Consider the following 23,200-nt stretch of genomic DNA (forward strand, 5'->3'; position numbering starts at 1 on the left):
CGCATAAAATGTAATGTACTGCCATCGATCTCCTTTGTTCTTTAATGCAGTGCCTCTTTCCTGTAATACGAAGCTTTTCTTTTTCTTTTCTTTTACAGTCAATGATGACATTCTGTGACAAGCAGTGCTCTTCAATAAAGACGATGAGCGTTACTTAACACAAGAGTGCTCACAATGCAACTTTAAAGCAGGGGAAGTGCTAAATTATGTGGTTGTACTTTTTGAAATGTGCAACGTGTGAAAAGTTAGGTTAAAAAAATGAAAATCAATCATATGATTTTTTTTTTTTTAAATACAATAAAGCTATACAAATGAGTATAAACTCTGGCTGCCAATATTTTGGCTATCATAAAAAAAATGTAAATCAAAAATTACATATTTATGTTATTTTATTACCTTAAAATAATTGTGTAAATGTTTTTTTAAATGAACAAAAACTGAAGTGGGGAAAAAGATTAAAAGTCTTAGAATGAGACATTACAAATATAAAAAAACCTGGTCATCATTGCTTGCTCTCTTGAATTTCATAAAAACATCATTTTAGTACATATACTATCTGAAAATATTTTAAAAAAAGAAACAGATAATGCTCTGAGATAAATAAAAACGATTCAAACAATTACATTTGGAATTATAAGTTTTTTGCCAGAAACTGATCTGCAGGAGTCATCTAAAAGTTATTTTGTGAACATAAATTAGAGAAGCAACCGGCTTCAGTCACATAAACAAAGACAAAGGCTTAACTTAAAAACTGCCACCACTCTGTTTGTTGTCCTTCATATCATCAAGGCCCGCCAGCCTTTCACAATCAATTAGTTGATTGAGGCAAAACGCAAGCGGCACCAGCAGCAAACAACGTGAAGCTTGTGTCCAAGCGACACACCACAGAAGTTGTGTAGTGGTGTCAGAAGAAGAGCTGCCTCCGTCACGAGCAACTTACAGTGACAAGCCTATCCTCCTCTGTTGATCCAAACTGCTCCTCTCACTGGGAAGACACCAGCCCAGTGACACACACACACACACACACACACACACACACACACACACACACACACACACACACACACACACACACACACACACACACACACACACACACACACACACACACACACACACACACACACACACACACACACACACACACACACACACACACACACACACACACACACACACACACACACACACACACACACACACACACACACACACACACACACACACACACAGCGAGAGGCAACTTGAAGTGAACTTCTGCGATGGGCAAATAATGCAGGGAGCTCGGGTGAAGATGCAGAGAGTTGGCATCAGTTTTGTGTGCAGTCCTTTCAGCCTGCCAAATAGACTAATAAAACTAGAATAGAGAGGGCAGCGACAATAGGGAGAGAGGTGTCCTTTTATTGATCAAATGATTCCTTCTTGGGTACACTGTGCCACCAAATGAGAGTCTGCTCACAAAGACAGCCAGGCAGTTTGTGACATTCCAGTGACATTATAATCGCGCGTCAACCCATTTCCAGTCAATAGGCCGAATGCACTAATCGTACGTCTTGGATCAACAATTTCATGGTCTTCAAAGGGGGGCAGGAATTGATGGCATGACCCTCCACACGGGGTGAGACCCCTCTATCCTCAGCGAGTGCCACAGCGAGAAGGAAAGGAGAAGGATGGTGTTAAGAGAGAGGCATCAAGCCAGGAGCGCAGCCAGAGAAGATTAACATCGCCATCTACTGGTCAGGGGTGGTAGAGGTGGAGTCAGAGGGGGGAGAAAAGCCTGGCAGTTCAACCTTGCGGCCTGTCTTTCACTGAGACCTGTCAGAAACATTTAGACACACTTGCCAAGACAATGGGCCACACATCTACAGAGGCAGATACGTCATCCTGAAATCACCATCAAATGAGGGAGGAAACTTAGGGCAGCAGGACTTGGCTTGGTTTTGGAGAAGGAAGAGTCTGTTCCTGATCACACTAGGGTGACAAAGAAAAATGTTGGCTAATTCTGCTTTTCTGGAGGCTTCCAGCTGCCAGTAACAATCTAACCTCGAGAGTAGGATAAGCATAAAAAGATTGCAGTGCTGAGAGCGTCAGAAAAAAACACTCATCATGGTCGCAGAAGTAGCAGGGCTCTTTCTTCTAATTTAACCCGATACCAGAGAGGATACAAACACGACAGCTCGTCAGATCAAATAATAATTCTTCATTTCAACCTTTCTGAGCCAGGGAGGCTGCACACTAGAGATTTCATTGGCTATAAAATGTCATAAAGCGACGAAAGCAAGTGTGACATTTGGTTTATGCCACACCTAAACTTTATCCACCTCTTCTGAGAAGTTCAGACAGAATTTTCAGGTTTTGCAACATGTTTTCCAGATTGTTAAGAACTTTATGTGACGTATAAATTATATAATTTAAAACTACTCTCAAACAACTCCAACCTTTCGGCTTAAATCACAGATATCACGCAATGTTTGTGCATTTATGATCTTTCTGTAGATCTCAGATTATTAGTCTTAGTTGATCGCTCTCCCATAAAAAGGTGTCTATATTGTAGAGGAATCTTAAAAAAACAAGCTTCCCTCTACTTTAAAAGTAGGTCTACCAAAATAGAAAGATTTAATCAGCATCAAAACAGCAGATAAAAGACGCAGGAGAAAAAAAATCATAAAGGAATGCTGCACAGCACCCATACTTTTTGTGACTACGTGACAGTCACAGGCAGCGGTCAAGTTTAGGCGTCAACACCCATCTGAACTCTACATCAACTCACGTGGTGACGGGGGAAAATACATGTTTTACCGGGCTCCTCCAAAAGAAAGAGGAGAGGAGAGAACCCACAGTGAACCACTATAATGTCACACAGGGTGGCGTGTTACAGCAAAGGGGCTGAGTTGGCAAGCAGCTCAGCAGCAGACGCGCACCTGTTCTGACATTTTCTGTCGACCTTGACGCAGAAAACACATGACAATGCCACTCTGTGCATTTCACAAGTACAGGCTGTTTGACGAAGCCCTTCCCCTTTTCTTGTCCCCAACCTAAAACTACTTTCCAGGCAGCATGGAAGAAAAGCATGACGTAGACCAAGGGACAACCAGCACTAAAGTCAAATACTGATAGTAAATATCAGTGAAAACAGTTATACACAACATCTGATACAAAGTCATTTTTGAGGAAAACCAGAGAAAGTGTTCTGCTTCCAGAGGGTCGCAGGCCACCAATAACTCCCTTAAAATTCAAAATACGACATTAAACACGATCTGAAAGGGACACAAAGGCCTCAGCCTTTCTTCTTTTTAGTCAGTTTCTATCATCTCATTCTCACCCTTTCTTTTGAAGTTCATGACAGAGCTACAATGCATTCATCCAGCTACTATTTTAATCAAAGAGAAAGCAAAGTAGTGCTGCCAGGAGAGCCGCACAGGAAAACAAATGCAATCTTCCTGTTAATCACTGCATTAACAAGAAGTCGACAGACTTGACGCACTTGCCAGGGAGGGGAGCCAGTCCAGGTGTTGGATAATTGTCAGTTGTGCAAGTAGCTTTGGTTGCTTTTTTACTGTGCCAGCCTCTGTTTCACTGCTGGTCTACACTTGTGCCCCACCTTAATGATAGCTTTTAAAAGTCCTTTTTCTGCTGAAGGCTGCACACAGACACTAAGAAATCTTGGCAAGTGTTTCTCCATGCTGACTGTAGTGGACTATGTATGAAGGATTAGACGTCCTGCTTTATTCAGTGCAGCTCTATTTTAAAGTATGAGGAGTGTCTTATTTAAATGAAAGGCCAAAAACCACTTTAAAAAACACATACAGGCTTTGTAACCCTTTATGGAAAACAAGTCCATATATCCTCTTCCTGGCAAACAACCATATATTAGAAACGTCACAGTAGCCCGGAAAAAAACAACTTGCCAAGACAGCAACTTGTCAGAAATGATTCACGTGTTTCTCTGATTCTTAAAAAAAAAAATCCTTCATCTGTAGGTGAGGAGAACGTAATTATGAGAGGATATGTATAACAGGCCAGGCTCAACTTTTCATTATAAAAACACTGGAAACTTCACCGTTCACTGTCAACGCACAAACATATCACACATCTCAAGTTAGGCTAATTAGAGTGCTACATTTTCACTTAAGTGCTCTTAGTTTTGCGGGTTTTAAGATAATTTATCTCAGTTTCTGTATTTTGTCACTTTCATTTTAGCCTGAAGAGTAGCCCACTATCTCTTTTTTTCAGATTCCCCAGATAAAGCCACAATCTCAGGGCGCCACACACAGAGAAACTCCGAAATCCTATTAGCATTTTGCTTTCATTATTTTTAATCAAACCCAGAAAACTGACACATATTAATTAATATCCATTACCAGTTTTTTTTTTTGCCTCTCTCCCAGAGAAGACGTTGGGGGGGAAAAGAAGCAATTAACTTAACAAAATAATCAAAAAAATTGTTTCAGAAATCCCTGATAAATGTCATGTGAGGTCCCGTCTAAATGTAAGAAGTGCAATACATTCTTGCTGTCATATTCCATTAAACTGCTATTACAGTCTTGATAGAACTATTAGTCACTACATTATTAATAACATTAATGTATTTACATTTTTGGTGTACAAGCCTGCTTTCATGCAATAATTTATGAACCAGACTTCAGATATGTTATAACGCTCCACATCTAGGCTCTTTTGTGTTTATTATTGATTGTGAAAACCGTCAAAATTCCAAGTCATATCCCCCTCTGCCCTTCCCCCCACCCCCTTAATGTACTGGAGTGGGCTGTTTACATTAAAGGACTGGAATAAGTGCATTTACATCTGAAGCATAACTTCATAATTTACATTCCAACATTTATTAGAGGTGACAAACGAGCATTTGGTCCACTCGTGCTTTTCCACAATGCAGCACTCATTCAATCCATATAAATTACAGCTGGGCTAGGGAGTGCAAGAGCAAATTATTTTATTATATTTATGCATGTATGACTCTATAGGGGGTTACTAAGACAAACAGGGAATTACTTGATTAGGCCAACTGTGGTTAACAAAGAAAGAAATATGAGACTGCAGGTTAGGCCAATCAAATTTCAGCATTATTTAAATGGTTGGCCTCAATTCAAAAATGTAAAATACACAGATCTTATTGTAAAAGCTTAAGATCAATAAGACTGTTGTATCTATAAAACGGGTAAACTGCAGACTCCATTGTTGACTTCACTTAACAGTACACAACTGTGTATTTTATACCGTATAAAAGGGCTCTTTTATGTATCGCAGTCCCAATGGCTTTCGCTGAGCTAGAACTAATATTATTCAATTAAAAGAAACTTGCCTAAAAGGCAGTATTATATTACATAATTAGACAGAGCAGCATTTTCAGAAGTGTAGTTACAAATGCGCTGAGGGGATCCCAGCATTTGAACAAATATCTGGCGCTGTAGGGGAGCTTGCCGACAAATTAACAGCTAATAACTTACTGGGAAGCCAGATAAAGAGAGAAAAAAATGTTCCCCAAAGTGTCAATTACAAACGATTTTTCCTCTGATTTCCCACACTTGTGATCGTATGATGTGCTCAAAAGCATTTCGAATATTGAGCCAAAATTGCATCGTTGTTCATTTATTTATCTTCTTTTTATTTTTTTACACACTGGATTCATTCACAGAGAATTAATTCAGCAGCGGCAGCAGGATAGTTTAGGATAGCTCTGAAAGCGTAGGCGTATGGCTCCCTCGTGAGAGCACTTGCTGGTCAGAGAGGAGACAGACGGACGGGCGCAGGAACAGGGGGAAATGAAGGGGGATTCAATCAAATTCATGTTCATTAAAATCAGAGGACATCACAAAAATTAGAAAGATGCTGACAAATCAAAGGGTCTCAGTACCTGAATTACCATAGTCATTTACTTATTAAAGCCAGGATGCTTCCTGTCAATCAAGAGCCATCACATTCTCCATTTGCGGCGGAAAGCCAGCGTAATTGCTTCTCATACTAATCAACACAACTTGTGTAATTATGCCTTGAAAGTGACATTGGAGGCTGAGAGCGATGTGAGCAGTCTTGACAGCGGAGACATCTCAGATTCATCGGGAGATTTCCAGCCTCGCTGCGAGGAGACAAGCCACTCTCAGACCAAGTTACTCACTCGAGCAGTTTACAACCATAAACACAAAGAAAAGACGATAAATCAAGCCGAAGTAATTACAAAGCAGAATACAGAGTATAAAGGAAGCTCGGCTCAATAAGGCCACTTTCCCAAGTATATTGAGGCAAAATGACTACGCTGTAATTAAAACTGCTGTCGTATTTCTATCATTTCTTAAGTAAACATATTGTGACAGTTCACTAAATTGTGGGAGAATAGGAAATTACAGCTCTGTTACCATGCTGTTTACATTAATGTACTCGCTGAGCCGAAAACCCTACAAATGAAACCCTAAGTATTCATTAAAGTTTATTGAATTCTGCTTAATCACAGACTTTACATGTGTCTTCAGAATGAACTTTGGGTAAAACTAGCTTCAACATTCCTCCAGGCATAGGAAAACTATCCAAACCATATTCCCAGGCTGCATCTGTCACCAGTCACACTGCGGCCCAGCCAGGAAGGTCAGAGCGAGGTCAAATTACTGCAACAAATCAAGAGCCAGGGGCCACGACATGAGACTCTATCTACATAAAATATGCATATTATTGACATACAGTGACAACAGATTCTTCTTTATATACTGTGAACTTTACAGTGAATTAAGGATTTTCAATGCTCTCATCAAAATCCAAAGATAAAGATGCTGCATTGTCGGGATTTGACGACGCAGATCTAGTCCGGCTCAGCACATAAGGCAGAGACCGCAAAAAAAAAAAAATGGGCTTCATCTGTGCTCATCTCTTTCAAAGAGATGGGAGGAACCATCAGAAAAAAAGTCACCAACATCAAAAAGAAGTCAACTGATAACTCTGGCATGCTATGAGTAGAATAATGATTTCATCTGCAAACAGAAATAAAGATGAGAGATTTATGGCTCGTAAAAAGTTCAAACAACAGAAAAAACCAAAAATGTGTCATTCCTCACTTATGACCTCCACACTTTGGCACATGTTGAAGACAAAGTAAAGAAATGCCCTTTTGTGTGAGAAAAACAAGAACGGTTACAGATATAGAAAACAGAGGCTTTTACAGGAAAAGCCTGTGTGATTCAGCCTCTGCGTTCAACTCTAATGAGTCAAAAAGTGTGACCTGCACTTAAACAAGAAGTCACAGCCAGAAGCTGTAAACTCATTTTCCCCATCCGAGCCAGCAACGTCGGCAGGACCTGGAAGATGTGCTCCGAGCATGCACGATAAATCTGACGTGAAATCATAATCATAAAAGCAATTAGCTGACCCTGCGCCACTCGTCCTTGGACATGACAGTGAGAATTCATACAGAGTCCTCTAAGGAGGCTGGCTGCCGGGTTGGGCGAGGAGGGGGAAAAGTGCAACACAGCAACAATAAAACAGAGGGCCCTTCTTGTATCATTAACCACCGAAACAAACAGCGCATGATGCACAATGAGTGTTGCGCTGAGAAACAGAGAATTGAGCTTTTAAAAGATAAAAACTTCGACCGCTGAAACAAACTGTGGTGGGCAGATGTTTCACATGTAAACCTATGGGCATGGGAAATTAAACACAATGATGTCATGGCATTATCATTTGTAGTGTTCCGTTTGTAGATCAGAGTTTACTTATTTCAAATGAAACACAAGTGCATGAATAGTAATGTCCCACACGCCTTTGTTCTGTGCTTCTGCAGAACATGCAGCATGTTTAGAATCACATGTGACAGGATACTAAATCTATTGACTGGGCGATGGCAGGTGATCAGATTTATTCGACTTTTCCCTTTCAAGGAGTGTGTTAGAATCTGAAAAATCTCTCTTCTCACACTCTCACAAGCACACACACACACATCATTTCTCGCCATCACTTCCCACCGAGTAATTACAGCAAGGCCGAACTAGTGGCTGCCACCTAGTGACCGTCTTCTCCAATAATCATGAAATATCTCTATGGCTCGCGCCCCCACTCGGACCATAACTCTCCTTTACTGCAGACAGCTCCAATAAAGGATTACAATTACAATTAAAGTAATGAGCAAAGAGGAAAAAAGGAAAATCTCAGAGAAGGTTCCCTTGACTAACTAAATGGTAGCCTAGTTTCTTGACAGAATGGAGTTACCATATCAGACTCATTACCGGCTCCCATTTCTTATTCTGCCCTAATAATTAATTTGGGGCGTGTTGAAACCTGGAGTCCTCAAACATTTAAATAATGGTTTCGAAAGTGATGAATGTGAAATGAATTGAAATATGAATGCTGCAATAAGAGATTAACTTCTTGTTATTTTTGCTTTATGGTGGTGAGGATGTAAAAAATCGGAAATCACTTACTGTAAAACATATTATCTTTTCTTTTCTAGAAGATTGTGCAAGTCATATAATCCAGAGAATAAAAAACAAACATGCAGAGGAAACACATTTCAACAAGCACATGGGGGAAGTCATTGGGGGGAAAAAGTACTGAGTCAAGACCCGAGAGTAACCTCTTGACTTCCTGGTATCAACGCTGTGTTACAGTTGTGCTACACCCACGCATGAAGTTTAAAAAAATCTCTTTTTAGCGCCAACATATGAGGAACATCTGTCTGCCTGCGACTCATGGGGCTCAGCTGAAGAGTCGCCAGGGAGAGCGGGGTGAAATGAGGAGAAAAAGAGCCGGAGAAAGACAACAGGGGACGACATCAGCGGCAATACCTTCACGACACTGGCTGAACCATTTCTGTTGGCCCGTCCTCTGCTAACCTGCCAGGTCCCCCACAACTCCTGCACTTAACACACTGTTGTTTTTTTCTCCCTCTATAGTGTGATGGCTATTGCAGAGGGGCTACGGAAATTTGGAGACTGCTGAGCCAAAACAGATCACTTCAAAGCGGCTTATTTAACGCTTGCTAAATTTTTCATCACAGTCGCTTAATATCCTGGGGAAGGGGAGCTTTTGAAGTTGCTGTGAGACCGGGGATGTTCTTCTTACAATTATTTTCCCCCTCCCATTACCACCCTCCCTCTGTTGTACTCAAACCCCTAAACCTAAATACAAACACACTCAGTTAACACTACTACATATGCCCACATGCACATACAGAGGTGCCAAGATGGTACGGATGCAACTCCTGCACAAGTAAACCACATGCTTGCCTACGCACACACAAACGCATTTCTTTTCATTTGGGTAATTTTTCAACATGTTGAGAGTAAAGGACGGGTCTAATTCTAAAAGTTTAAAGAACAAGAATAATATTTGGTGAAATGGTCTACACTCCTGTAGATCAGCTGCACAGCTACACACATTTTCATACACACACTACGCAAGAAAAAGTTTCTCTTTTTGTTGGTCTGATTATTTGCTGCTTCCTTTCTTTATCATATAGAATAGTAAACCAACAAATCTTTGGTTTTTAGACAGTCAGACCAAATAAATAATTTAAAATTATTAAGTGTTTTTTTTATATTTTATAGACACAAGATTATGCAAGAAAATAATAATTATCAGATGAATAGATAATTAAATAATTTTTAATCTATAACAAAAATATTTTCTGCACGATACGAGCATCTCTATGAATGTTCTTATTCTTTACTTTATTTTCATTTTTTATTTAAACTACAATTTCTAAAGAAACAAGTGTGGATATGCTGTATAGCCGTTATTCATTCTTCATTTCCCTAATAGCAGACACATTTGTGAAAAAAAGACTAAATGTAATTTTGAATGCAGCTTTTATAATGAACAAAATACAACATAAAATACAATATCTAGTCTCATATTACAACATTCTCTTATGATACTGGATAATATGTTGACGTATTTCCTTTTTTCAGAGCTAGCCCTGCTCTCTTTTCATGTGATCAAAGGGATTTGTAGACATATAATTATTGTTGTGATGCGTTTGGGTGGATATGAAGGCAGTGAGGACTGAGTGATCGGAGGAGACGAGGAGTGAGCGCAGGGTTTCACTGCAGGGAGAGAGCACAAAGACCAGGGAGACACCGGCGAGAGACTGGAAGGGGAAATGGCCATGGCAGCAGCGAGGGGAAGGTGGGGGGGGGTTATAGATGAAGCAAGCCGGGGTGAGAGTGAGCAAAGAGCAGCGCCAGAGGCAACAGCAGCGGCTGGCAGCCACTGGTATACCAGTCAACCATGATGGAACACGCACTCCAACAGTCCCTCCCTCCCTTTTGTCTCTCTATAACTGCAGGTCCGGGCCTCCCCCTCTGGCCCGGGTGGGGGCAAAGGCTGTGGCTGAGCTAAGGCCCCCTTTTGCCACAGAGGAGCGCCCACACTGTGTGCCAGGGCCTGCTGATCTGGGCGAGGTGAGTCAGAACCTGTTAACATGACTGGTGTCCCCAGCCTGACACACTGGCTTGCTTGACATGCACATGTGCACATAAATGTTCTACAAACGTGTGTGTGTGTGTGTGTGTGTGTGAGTGTGCTCTCTCTCTCCCCCCCCCTCTCTCTGCCCTACCAACCCTGCCAGCACTCCCTTTCCTCTCATCCAGATACAATCCTTTCAGACATAAATTTCAATTATTCACCTCATCCAAATAATGCCATGTGACAAGAATTATCCCTACTGTAATAATCCACTTAACTGGGAAAGAGCAGCTCATCAAAACGAGAAAGGAGAAAAGGGCTTGGAAGTGAGGGTGGTGGTGGTGCGGGGAGACTTGTCAACCAGTCTCGAATCAGGACCCTCATAACAAGAATTTCTTCCCTTTTTGAGGAGGCAGTCTCGAAGCGCACTGGGATGATGAAATTGAAGTAAATTGAAAGAAAGCCTCGGAGAATGCTCCCACAATCAATAACCCCAGGATTAAATTAGCCTTGGCATGAAGGGATGATGGGGGGAGGATGAAGAGTGAATGGTGGTGAATGACATTGAGACATGTAGACTGAACAATGCAGCACTCCTGTAACCTGGATGCTATGTCCATACAAGGACAGTGAATGCACCTGTGATGTATTCCATCCCACTTAGCGATAAGACAGTCCCGGCTATAATCATTGTCATCACTTGATGCGAGCAACGTGTAATGAACACTTCCATTCACACATTACGGAGAAATGTATTTACAACTTAGAGAACTTATGAAGAGTCGAGAGACCCTGAGATAAAGGGGGGACAACAATCATGTGAATATTTCTTATAGCTGAATATTAATATGATGTACTACTGTAATGCAGCAATTGAGCAATATTTACAGAAAGTGGGATGCAAGGAAATTAAAATATTATTTTACTGCAGTCTACATCTTTAAGAATGAATTGACTGACTTTCTTTGAATCTGTTTTTGAGGCTACTATACAAAGTCTATAGTTCATTTTTTTTTCTTCTTTCTATTGGTGACCTAGAGACAATTAAAAAAATTGGATCAAACTGTGGCTGATGACCCACTCTTGAAACAATGGGCTAAAAATGAAATAGATATGTAGTAAAAGTGTTGTGCTAGACATGATTAAAGCAATGTTAAAGCTAAAATAGACCTTTTTCCTCTAAAGACAAGGAACCTAGAGTACAATCTCATTATTGACTTGGGGACATCAGAGTGGTGCTAAAGTGAATGTCAGCTAATTGGAAGGCTTCACCACTTGATCTCACTGGGGTTTGGGTAATATAATCTGGTAGTGAAGATAATTATTTTGCTAATAAAAAATTAAAAAAAGAGTACCAACTTATTGAATTTACTAGATCATAAAAAAGTCGACTGATTCTCAACTATGTGTTATCAATTGCATAGTGTATCTTGACATTCATTCTCTCCAAACAGCTGGTTTCATTGGAAAGCACACAATTAGTACTTGGTTGACAATCATGGCATGCAACATTCATCAATATTTAGAAGCCATAAATAATACACATGTTTGTTTTTTTTACATGGGAATGGGATTAAATTAAATGTGAGTATCATTTGATCTCACCTGCAATGCCTATCATTTTATATGCACTTATATTAATTAGCCATTCTAAAATTAGTTTTCAACATTGTGGTTATTAGTCAAGTTATTTGTATAAAACACTGAATTCTTACCAGTGCTTCTCTGGGGGGGGCCGCCGTATCATCTCCAAGCGGGAGGCCAGGCTGAGGGGATAAACAAACACTTGTATTAGACTGCCATCTACTGGAGGATGGAAGCTATGCTGGTTTTTGGAAGCAGTGATCAAATAGCAGCTGTTGTGGAAAATTATTAAGAAAATGTATCCAGAACTGTACAATTTTAAATACATTTGCTTTACTTGAGTATTGTGTGCAACTGTATACTTCTACTCCCATACAAGGTCCTTCCTTCCTGCAGCGGTCAGACTATATAACCAGCACGGCCCCTAGTAGACACCCCCCCACACACACACACACACACACACACACACACACACACACACACACACACACACACACACACACACACACACACACACACACACACACACACACACACACACACACACACACACACACACACACACACACACACACACACACACACACACACACACACACACACACACACACACACACACACACACACACACACACACACACACACACACACACACACACCTCTTGTTGTTAAATATCAACTGTGTGCAATGTGTGCAATATATACAGTTGCAAGAAAAAGTATGTGAACCCTTTGGAACTACCTGGATTTCTGCATAAATTGGTCATAAAATGTGTTCTGATCTTCATCTAAGTCACAACAATAGACAAACACAGTCTGCTTAAGCTAAAACCACACAAACAACTATATTTTTTATGTTTTTATTGAACACACCATGTAAACATTCACAGTGCAGGGTGGAAAAAGTATGTGAACCCTTGGATTTAATAACTGGTTGACCCTCCTTTGGCAGCAATAACCTCAACCAAACGTTTCCTATAGTTGCATATCAGACCTGCACAACGGTCAGGAGGAATTTTGGACCATTCCTCTTTACAAAACTGTTTCAGTTCAGCAATATTCTTGGGATGTCTGGTGTGAATCGCTCTCTTAAGGTCATGCCACAGCATATTCTCAATTGGGTTGAGGTCAGGACTCTGACTGGGCCACTCCAGAAGGCGTATTTTCTTCTGTTGAAGCCATTCTGTTGTTGATTTACTTCTGTGCTTTGGGTCGTTGTCCTGTTGCATCAACCATCTTCTGTTGAGCTTCAATTGGTGGACAGATGGCCTTAAGTTCTCCAGCAAAATGTCTTGATAAACTTGAGAATTCATTTTTCCGTCGATGATGGCAATCTGTCCAGGCCCTGAGGCAGCAAAGCAGCCCCAAACAATGATGTTCCCTCCACCATACTTCACAGTTGGGATGAGGTTTTGATGTTGGTGTGCTGTGCCTTTTTTTCTCCACACATAGCGTTGTGTGTTCCTTCCAAACAACTCAACTTTGGTTTCATGTGTCCACAGAATATTTTGCCAGTAGTGCTGTGGAACATCCAGGTGCTCTTTTGCAAACTTCAAACGTGCAGCAATGTTTTTTCTGGACAGCTGTGGCTTCCTCCATTTTATGACCAACTTATGCAGAAATCCAGGTAATTCCAAAGGGTTCACATACTTTTTCTTGCAACTGTATATATGCTGTTAAAAACTGTGCAATATATACCTGGCTGCTAAATCCTCAGAACTGTTACAGGGTGTGTATTTTTGTAAAATGTGTAACTTTTTTTATTATAATTTCTTTTTTTATCTTAAGTACTTTTTGTATGCATGCTTCGGTAACATCATGCCGTCTTTGGCTCTTTTCTGCTGTAACAATGTACATTTCCCCTCTGTGGGACGAATAAAGGTATTCTGATTCCGATTAATATCTTGACTTACTAGTAACTTTACAAATTTTGATTTTCACAGTTTGGATGCATTTTCAACAGTAACGATACGAATGTATTGATCATAAGGTGCAAAATATAAAAGTACTTCAAATTACAATGTACATATTACTGCATCACCAACTATAATGATTACAATAATACATGCCACTATTATACTTGGAGAAGGCCCTTATTTTGATGCTTATAATTTTGTCTTTTTACTCCAGTAAAATTGTGTAAGTAAATTGACAAGGTAATTGATACTTCTTCTTTAGTAAAAATTTGTTGGTGGAAATACTTCTTCCAGCATAATTGAATTTGCCGTGATCATTCATCAAAAAAGCAATATCACAAATTAATGCTGCCGAAATAACAAAAAAAATGCAATTCTTAAAATACATTTAACAGCATCAAACTACTCAGGAGAGTTAAAGACATTGCCACATACAACTACTTCATAACAGACATAATCAAATCTAGTCAAGTAAGTGGTTAAATCCGTGGTAGAAACAGAGTAGTAAACGATATACATCGACATAAACTCGATACACGTGCATAAAAAGGAATACATATTTATGGCTATGCTCATGCACCAGTTGATTAATTAGTAAATAAGTAATTGTTATGCAAATGTTAGCATGCATGACAATCATTCATGACTTCAGTTCCTTACTTAATGTCTTTCCTGCTTCATCAGTCTCTTGGTTTACTCAGTCTGCCTTTTCATGGTTAATGATTAAACTATGCTCTTTCATTCTGGATAAAATATGATTTATGCTTGCCTAAATGAACAGTGGATGTAGAGGCAAATTGTAAAGCTGTCCTTGCATACATGTTTAAGCATTGCGTTTATTTATGTGTATTTTTCTGCTTGTCAATGTTAGCAGAGGTTCGAGTGATCCACCAGGCTTGTTTGGCTTACAGTGACCTTTACACATCATGTCATAATGCACAAAATAAGACAGAGAAAGAAAGACTACACGTTGAAGTGGAAGGACGTACTATGCAAGGTCATGTTAAACAGACTACTTAGAACAGACACAGACATTTTAGCATCGTACGGTGAAGCAGAATAAAGTCGGCCTTTTGCGTTCACTTTGTCAACACAAGCATGTCTGAACTTTTGAAGCGATGCAGCAGCTAGCTAGCATGCTAACTAGCAAGTGTTTGCTAACCTCTTACTAGCAAAGCAGTTATAAAAGTAACTAAAGAAAAGGAAGGCATTCAAGTGTCATGTCATCTAAATACATTATACTGTCGCGTCTGAACAATGAGAGGTGAATGTATTTGTTGCATAAATGTAGACCTGTGTTGGTGGATCAGGTTGCTCGGTGGATGCCATCTTCCTCGTCTTCTTACAGGCTGCTCGAGTGAGCCACTCTCGATTGCTTTTCCTGAAGGCTCTAAACACTGCATATTCATCACACAAAAACGGACTTTCTTATCTTATCATTTTACAAAAACACTATTTTTGTTATGTCAAGGAAAATGCCATAGCATGTGTCCTGATTGCTCTCTCTAAAAATAACATAAAACTATAACATTGTGTTAATTTGTGTGTGCCTTTATATCAGTGTTTTGGACTACAATTGTTTGCCTATCTGATATCCCACTTAATTAAAATATGAAATACTTGATTGTGCTCCTTGTAGTTTCTGAGATAGCCTACAGCCATTTTCTTATTATACTTTATACTTGGTCTTTGGGCAAATTAGATAACCGTTTTAAGAGATCCTCACTCTAAGGGTTTGACTGATTTTTTTATATTTTTTCGTTTGCACTGTACATATACATTCAGAGAAAACAGAAGTCAAATGAAAGGTACTTGGAATTTGCTTTGCAAGCACGATATGCCCAACTTTGATGAATAATAATAGTTATGTCAGTAAGCTATTTAAAATATAAGATGTACTGGCCCAGTGTGTGTTATCAAATAATAATACCAAAAAAAAAATAGTTTAGTTACTATTTATAATAGTAGTTCATAGTTATAAAAATCAGGTTTTTCCAAGGGGGCACTTTTTCAAATCAATTTTTATTCTATTAAAGGATCACTTTAGGTATGATAAATAATGCAGGGACAGCATTTAATGCAGGATATTGTTTAAAGATATGTTGTGCATGAGTGGTGCATTCATTTACACAAATCATAACAAATTGAATCAACAGAAAAAGCAGTCATCTGGGGCCATTGAGGCTCCTGACAGTCTGGGGGCCGGGAGTAGTTGGTCCCATTATCTGTTTTATAATCCAGCCTTGATTCTGAATCTGCCTGCCCAAGACAATCCTTTCAGTTGAGGCCAGTACCACTGATATAAGCTGTAATAATAATAATGGAACATTAAACGTCATTATTGCCACCAAGTGACACATTAAAAAGAAGTGAAATTAACTACACTGACTGTAAAGACGATGCTGTTTTAATATTTCCTGAGAGAAGTTGACACATTTCAAGTCAGAGTCTACTGAAGACAGACCCTGTGTGATAACATAATTTACTATTTATTATATGGCTACTACGCCTGTTACAACAACCAATTTATAAGTGCAAAAACGAAAATGTAACTAAAGTCCGAGTTAATTGTTAATCAGGGTTTACAATCATTTGTCTTAGAAGGGAAAGATAGAGCAAAAACTAAAAGCAAGTGGGTAAAAGGAAAATGCTGCAGAACAGGTATGCAGATGATGGGTGCTTGTGGAGAAAATGGAGATGAGTACTAAATGTGTTCCAGGCCCAGGCTCTAACAGTATGTACAGAACTAAGTTGAGACAGGAGAAATGCCACAGAGTTTATGCAGAAAAAGACCTATAGATAATTTAAGTCCATGAAAATATTCAACCACCAAATCGAAAAAGAACAGGTCTGCTTTTTGTCCCCGAAGCCCAAACAAAAAATGTAGAACAGCTATCTGTTTGATTCCTTTATTATATCAACAAACTATTCATGGCGGAGTAACATTTATTATTTTGAATTGTATACCTTCCTTTTCCCCTTTTGAGCTAATGGTTTGAACTTTCTATTCTCTTGGGTCTTGTATGACTATTTTTAAATACTTGTATGTGTTTTTCTTTGCACTTTATCTCAATACTTCTCATGTTTTATGTAAAGCTCTTTTAATTTACTTTTAGCTAAATGTGTTAACTAAACTTGCCTTGCCTAAATCAGGTACATCCAGTACTTTTCATGAGTTTATAACAATGGCAATCAAGAGAAGGTATAAAAGAAATAGCCAAACAAGGTGTCAACAAAATAATACAATTAGACATCCTTTCACCTTAAAATGCCATCGGAAGTGTTTGTTCAATACAGGCATAATATAATGATAAGACATTCACATTTTGCACAACAAATAGTTGGTATTGTAAAAAAAAATAGGTAAGTAAATTAATAGAAAGAAAAAAATCTGAGCTGTAATGTGACTTTTCTCCAGAAGATGGCAGTGAAGCAACACTAACTCAGGACGCTACCTTTCCACCTCAGAGAAGAAGACACCGCCGCGGTTCCGTGTTCGAAACTCGAGACAGGCGAGAACTGCAGTCCGCATCTGACAGCTTTAAGTTTGAAGAAAGAAGAAAAATCCGTTTCTCTATATAAAGCCAAGAATGACAGATAGGAAACCGTGTAGGGTGTGCAATTTCACACGGCAGAAATCATACGGGTTGGTAGTTCCCTCCTTAGCTGAGCTGAAGACAAAAGGTAAGTTAGAATGGCTAGAATTTGTTAACATGTCTAAAGGGTGACTATCATATCTGGCTCCCATTACCAAAACTGTTTTATACTATACATATTTAAGAGAATACTCACAATAAGTCTATAAAGCAGTCACAATAACTTCATTTGTTCTATATTTTACTAAACTGAATTGTGCCATCTTATACACAAATGTTATGATGTAAAATGATTGTCAGCACTGTTTCGGCTAACATTGCCGCCATTTGGAATTTGCTGCAGTTTAGTCTTGCTAATCTGTCAGCATCAAGAACGAGCTGAGTAGAGCAACATCGTGTTGAAACTTGCAGGAACTAAAGATGAAAAAGTCAGGCAAGACCTCCCTCCTGTCCTCCCATTCCTGGAACACTAGTCAGCAGGCGTTGCCCATAGCTATGGATACTTTACACTCTGATAAACCTAAAATACAGGCTCTGTCTCAAGTGCTGTCTTTTTTTTTTTTTTTAACTATCTCTATCTTTAAATCCTATTACTCCATGAGACACAAAACCTGACCCTTTGTACACATGCCAATGAAATATGTTGTTACAGCCATTTTGTTAGAGAGTACATACCAGAGGCTATAAGTAGGCTACAGTTAAACACAAAATAAAGCTGCTCACTGTTGCTCTATTAAACTGTGGTTAATGAATCAAGTAAATGGTTTCAGTTTTACTTTCACCACAAAGATGCTTCACATGTGATTTCCAAAGTTACAGACTCAGTGGGGACTGTAACTTATACTACCAGAGCCATGTTTAGCAAACCCATTGCTGAATTATAGATTGTTCATTAACAAAGAATATACAAACAAGTAGAAAGGGCCTAATGTTGGATTGGAGTAAACAGCACAATCAGCAGTGATTGTGCTGTGATGAAAGAAGAAGTGACAGCTTAGACGGATTGAGTTGTTTGTCGAAGTGGTCAGTATTTGCTTGAATCCTGTGATAGTAATTTGCTGTGCGATGGTGTGTTCGTTGTTACTGCCTGAAATATTTAGCTTAGCTGGAACTTAGTTGTCCTGCTTGTTTTGCTGTGATGTAGGCTATGGCTAAAGTTTATCAAAGTTCTCAGCACTTGTCATAAAGGATATTCACAAAAAAACTTAAATTTCTGCTCTTTCCACAGGAAGTGAGTCTCTTGGGTTCAGCCCCGCTGGGCCGGTCTCAGTCGTCCTAGAAGATGATGGGACGATAGTAGAGGATCAGGCCTACTTTCTGTGTTTACCTTTAAACACAAAGTTCATGCTATTGCATGAAAGAGAGACATGGTCTCCAGTTCGCAGGAGTAAGCTTTTTACTTCCTTCTGAGATTTGTCACAGTGAACTAATTCCTATAATTTTACAATGAAATGCACATCCCTGTGTTCTAATTGACTTTTCATTATAGTGGATGGTGGCACGGCCTGGATGGCCAGGGATTCTTTGGTGCTGGATGCCGATACTGTGGACGCCTCCAGTGCTATAGCACCCTGGTGGAGCCTGGCTCAGCAGCTGAAGCAGGACCTTTCCAGCATCATCCTCATGTCTGAGGCCGAATTACAGGTGCTAGCATTATTACTCTGTTTCTAAAAAGATGAAATATGCCTTGTGGCAGGCATCTCCTTCTTTCCATCTTTAATTGATTGTGTTCCTGTGTAATATCTGCAACACACCCATATGACATGTGCACTTTAAAACTGAATTCAATCTTTATAAAAAAATAAGTAAAAAGAAAACATTTTTGAAGATTTTATCGGCTTGACTTTGACATGTTCTGTTCTCTTCCTCCTTATTTTGTTCTGCTTTTTGTTGTTGCTGTGAAGCACCACATAGACCAACTGTAGTGTTCTTTATCAAAGTTAAAGTATTGTATTGCTTCGTTTCACCTGATGTTCCAGACCTTAGTGGATGCCCCATGCCCCGAGCTAGCCTCTGCTCTGGGCTTCAAGGAAAAGAAGGCCGAGGACCTTCAGCACACACTGCAGGGCGTTTTGGACCGACGAGAGGAGGAGAGGCAGTCCAAAGAGTTGCTCCAGCTCTACCTTAAAGCTGCGGAGAAAGAAGAAGGACAGCAGGAATCGTCAAGCCAGGCCAGCCAGGAAGGTAAGGCTGTGTCATTGCGGGGTGGTTTTCATTTTTACAATACGGAATTTATTTAAAAAAGACTATTGTATTATAATATAATTCCTGGTTAAAACCTTTTATACTGTGGCTTTCTCATGCTGTGTGATGAGTTGTCTATGTATTTCACAGTTTGGTTAATGAAGAGAGTATTTCACAGCAATAGTGGTTCTAGGAAAAGCTATCATTTTCAATTTATTCAAGCCCCTAAAATCAAATAGTTAAGATAATTAATGAAAAATGTTTTTCATTGTTGTTATTTCTTTCAGAGCAGAGTTTATTTTGTCAGATGTAACTTTGTATTTAGAGGGCTTATAAGATAAGAGCTATGCCTTTGCTTTATAGCCACTAGGTGGAACCATTGTTGCTGCTAAATAATCCCACCTCTCAAAGAAATTTATTCAAAAAATGTCCTTATACAACCAATTATCCTGAAAGAGAATCCATTTTAATGTGTCAGGGGCTGTAGAAGTGGAGGTGGATGGGATGGAGGTGGACTCTGCATCCGGATTCATATCCAGGACACTGATGGTCCTGAAAGGAAAAACAAGCCCAGAGACCAGACTCTCCACTGAGGATCTGCAGGTAATGCTCTCAGAGACTCAACACTTCTACAGTGTGTGCTTTAACATGCCTTAATAAGTCTCTTTTAAAAATTACGGAAAGCTGCAAGTCCTGACACAACACATTCATACTTTATAAGTGACTCTGTCTTAAAGTCCTAAAGGGCATTCACTTGAACTAAAATGCTAAGCTAAGATTTTGTCAACCCCTATTTGAATACATAAAGAAAGCTAAATATTAGAAGCACCTTTCACTGGTATAGAGTTCAGTGCACAAACACCACTAACTACTCCCTCGGCTCTACTCTCACAGTGTCAACAAAAACTGAACATTATAAGAGTCACAAAGGATAGGATTTATTACAGGGATGTCTGATTGGATTGCATTATCTTTCTATATGTATCTAAAAATGAAGCCTCCTAATGTGTTTTTTAGATGGTAGTTACCAGAGGGGTGGAAGCGATGGAGCAGGTGCTGGGCTGGGACAGAACGAGGACTTCTGTGCTGTTGCAGGCCTGCGAGGCAGAGCTGACAGGACGTCTCCAGCAGGTCCAGGCCGTGCAGTCTATCAGGAGCAACGCACAGCTGGACAGCGGTGTGCACAGCGCGGAGGAAGCTGCAGAAACGCCATCCCAAGGCAGCAACTAGGCCGAGGCTTCACCTGAGAAGAGACTGATAAGAAATCACACTACCTGCCTCAGGGTCAGAAGAATGGGATATTTCTCATAGTATCCATAATGCTGGAATCCATTAATGTTAATGATGTTGACATTTGCTTTACTTTGTGAAAACTTGCAAACCACTTGAATTATTTTTTCCTCAAGCAGAAGCAGCACAGTCATTTGCACAAGCAATGTTCATCAAAGAGATGCTAGCGCTAACCACTGGCTTCACCTCTCTATTTACTCCATATTGTGATTAGTGTCATGCTGTGAAATTAATCACAGGTCAACACATCCATGACAAGTCAAAGCTAGTTTAGCTTAGCATAAGGACTGGAAACAGGAATAGCTTGCCTGGCTCCTTCCAAAGGTAAGCAATTAAAGCTACTAGCACCATGTAAGCTCAATTTTAACATATTATTTCAGTCCCTGCTCGATGCCTTGCAATCTCACTGCGGTGACAATACTCCTGGAAACAACTGTGGGTGAACAGCAAGAAATAGCCCTAATATTGCCCTGCAAATATTGCCCCATTGTTTGATTTAACAATTGAGATATCACATGTTAAGTAATGAGCTTTAAGGGGTGCTAGTGGGCAGATTGTGTTAACTTCACAGCCAGGCTAGCTCTTTCCTCCTGTTCTAAGTCCTTATGATAAACTCTGCTTATGCCAGCTACTTTTTTAAGTGGATAGGCATGAGAGTCAAATCAAACTTCTCATATAACTATTGATGAATGTGTATCTCCCAACATTTGGAATTATACTATGGAATCAGCTTTCCAGTATAATTGTTTACATTCTGCTCTCTCTTAAAAAAAAATCAGCAAATTGTACAATGCATTTTATTTTAAAAGGCTAAATATGTGTACGAAATGTACTTACTTTTGCTAGAGAAACCCTGTGGAACTCCAGTTTATGGTACATAAATATATTATTTTGTGTAGAAATAGTTTTATGTTCTATCATTGAATTGTCATTTACATCTTAATTATAAAGGATATTTTTGACATTCAGAGTAGCAGTGCGTTCCTCATTACATGAGCTGGGAGCCAGGCGGGCCCCCCATTTTAAAGGCACCTCCAGTCAAATCTTAGAATAAAACAATTTCGAAATTGTGGTGGAAATACTTAGATAACAGGTATCCCTATTCAGGATTTAGGGAACATACACCGTTTTATGAATATGCACTTATGCCTAAATGTGGTACTTCCTTTTTCCAATTTGTACCACATTCTTCATGTATGTGCACCTTAGTTTGAAATGTCATTCATATGTGAGCAAACTCACCATGAATGCTTCATTTGATCAAAATATGGTGAGCTCAGGAACTCCTTACCCTTGAAGGTACAATACCAAAGTAACTTGTACATTACAGTGCAGACAGACGTTTCTGGCAGAAAACCAAATATATTTTTGATAAAAGCTCAGTATTAATCGTGAAAAAGTAGGACAAGATGATATTACTTCATACATGAAAGCTTCACTGAACACATTATGGGCACAATGGCTTCGTCCAATAGAACCAATATTTCTGGATGAGAGCTCATTTAAGACCTACTGTTATATACTACTGGCTGTGTGGTGTAAGATGGTGTGCAGGTCTTTGTGACTCACCCTGTAGAATATAGCCTTTGTCATGCCTGTCATTTCATCAGAGCTCTCTTGAACAATGAACACACATGAGGCGGAAGGATCATCTTTGTTGTGTCGTTGTGAGATTAAGATGTCATCACCAGCTTGTACTTTAGCATAAAATAAAGAGGAAAGTAGTGCATTCACATCAAGATCCGTCATTTATTAAGCCGTCACTCTGTTTTGCAACCCTGTAAGAATTGATAAGTGTCAGTTAGCCAACACATTCCGACTTTGTATTTATTTTAAACATGCAAATATTGGAATGGAGGTTTCATGAGTGTACATTATGTGATTTAAGGTGCCTTTTATAAACATGTTAAATGGGGGTTGGAGGGATTTTTCTAAAATTAAACAGCCCTGAATTTGACAGTGCTTTCATCCTTTATTATTAAATTCATGACAATTTATGCACTGAAAATTCTCATGCACAAACATCTGTTTATGTATTCATCCTTTATTTAACCATTAAGTTCCTATTGAGATAATATATATTCTGCTATGGAGCAAAATAAGAGGTTTCATAACTCATAAGTACAAATATTGTCAGATTACACATAAAGAAAGCTAGCAGAAATACAAAAACACACATAGTAAATACAGGAATTTAGCGGTTAAAATTATGAATCCAAATAATAG

At 39.3% G+C, this 23,200-nt stretch overlaps 2 protein-coding genes across 2 annotated transcripts in view; one reads left to right on the forward strand and one right to left on the reverse strand.

Moving 5' to 3' along the window:
• pex14 (peroxisomal biogenesis factor 14) overlaps window positions 1-15,290 on the reverse strand; it is a 49,010-nt gene extending 33,720 nt beyond the window's left edge. Inside the window, 2 exon segments of the mRNA XM_079679759.1 lie at window positions 12,120-12,170; window positions 15,198-15,290. Of these exon segments, the coding sequence (XP_079535885.1) occupies window positions 12,120-12,170; window positions 15,198-15,233 (87 nt within the window). The 5' untranslated portion in view covers window positions 15,234-15,290.
• Window positions 15,291-17,360: 2,070 nt separating this feature from the next.
• On the forward strand, window positions 17,361-22,709 carry dffa (DNA fragmentation factor, alpha polypeptide). The gene is made up of 6 exons (XM_079676007.1): window positions 17,361-17,588; window positions 18,729-18,887; window positions 18,990-19,144; window positions 19,480-19,684; window positions 20,163-20,287; window positions 20,702-22,709. Exons 1-6 carry the CDS (start codon window positions 17,495-17,497, stop codon window positions 20,912-20,914), a joined length of 951 nt encoding a protein of 316 aa, XP_079532133.1. The 5' UTR covers window positions 17,361-17,494; the 3' UTR covers window positions 20,915-22,709.
• Window positions 22,710-23,200: the final 491 nt, after the last annotated feature.

This window comes from Notothenia rossii, assembly GCF_949606895.1.
Source record: "Notothenia rossii genome assembly, chromosome: 4".
Classification (NCBI taxonomy): domain Eukaryota; kingdom Metazoa; phylum Chordata; class Actinopteri; order Perciformes; family Nototheniidae; genus Notothenia; species Notothenia rossii.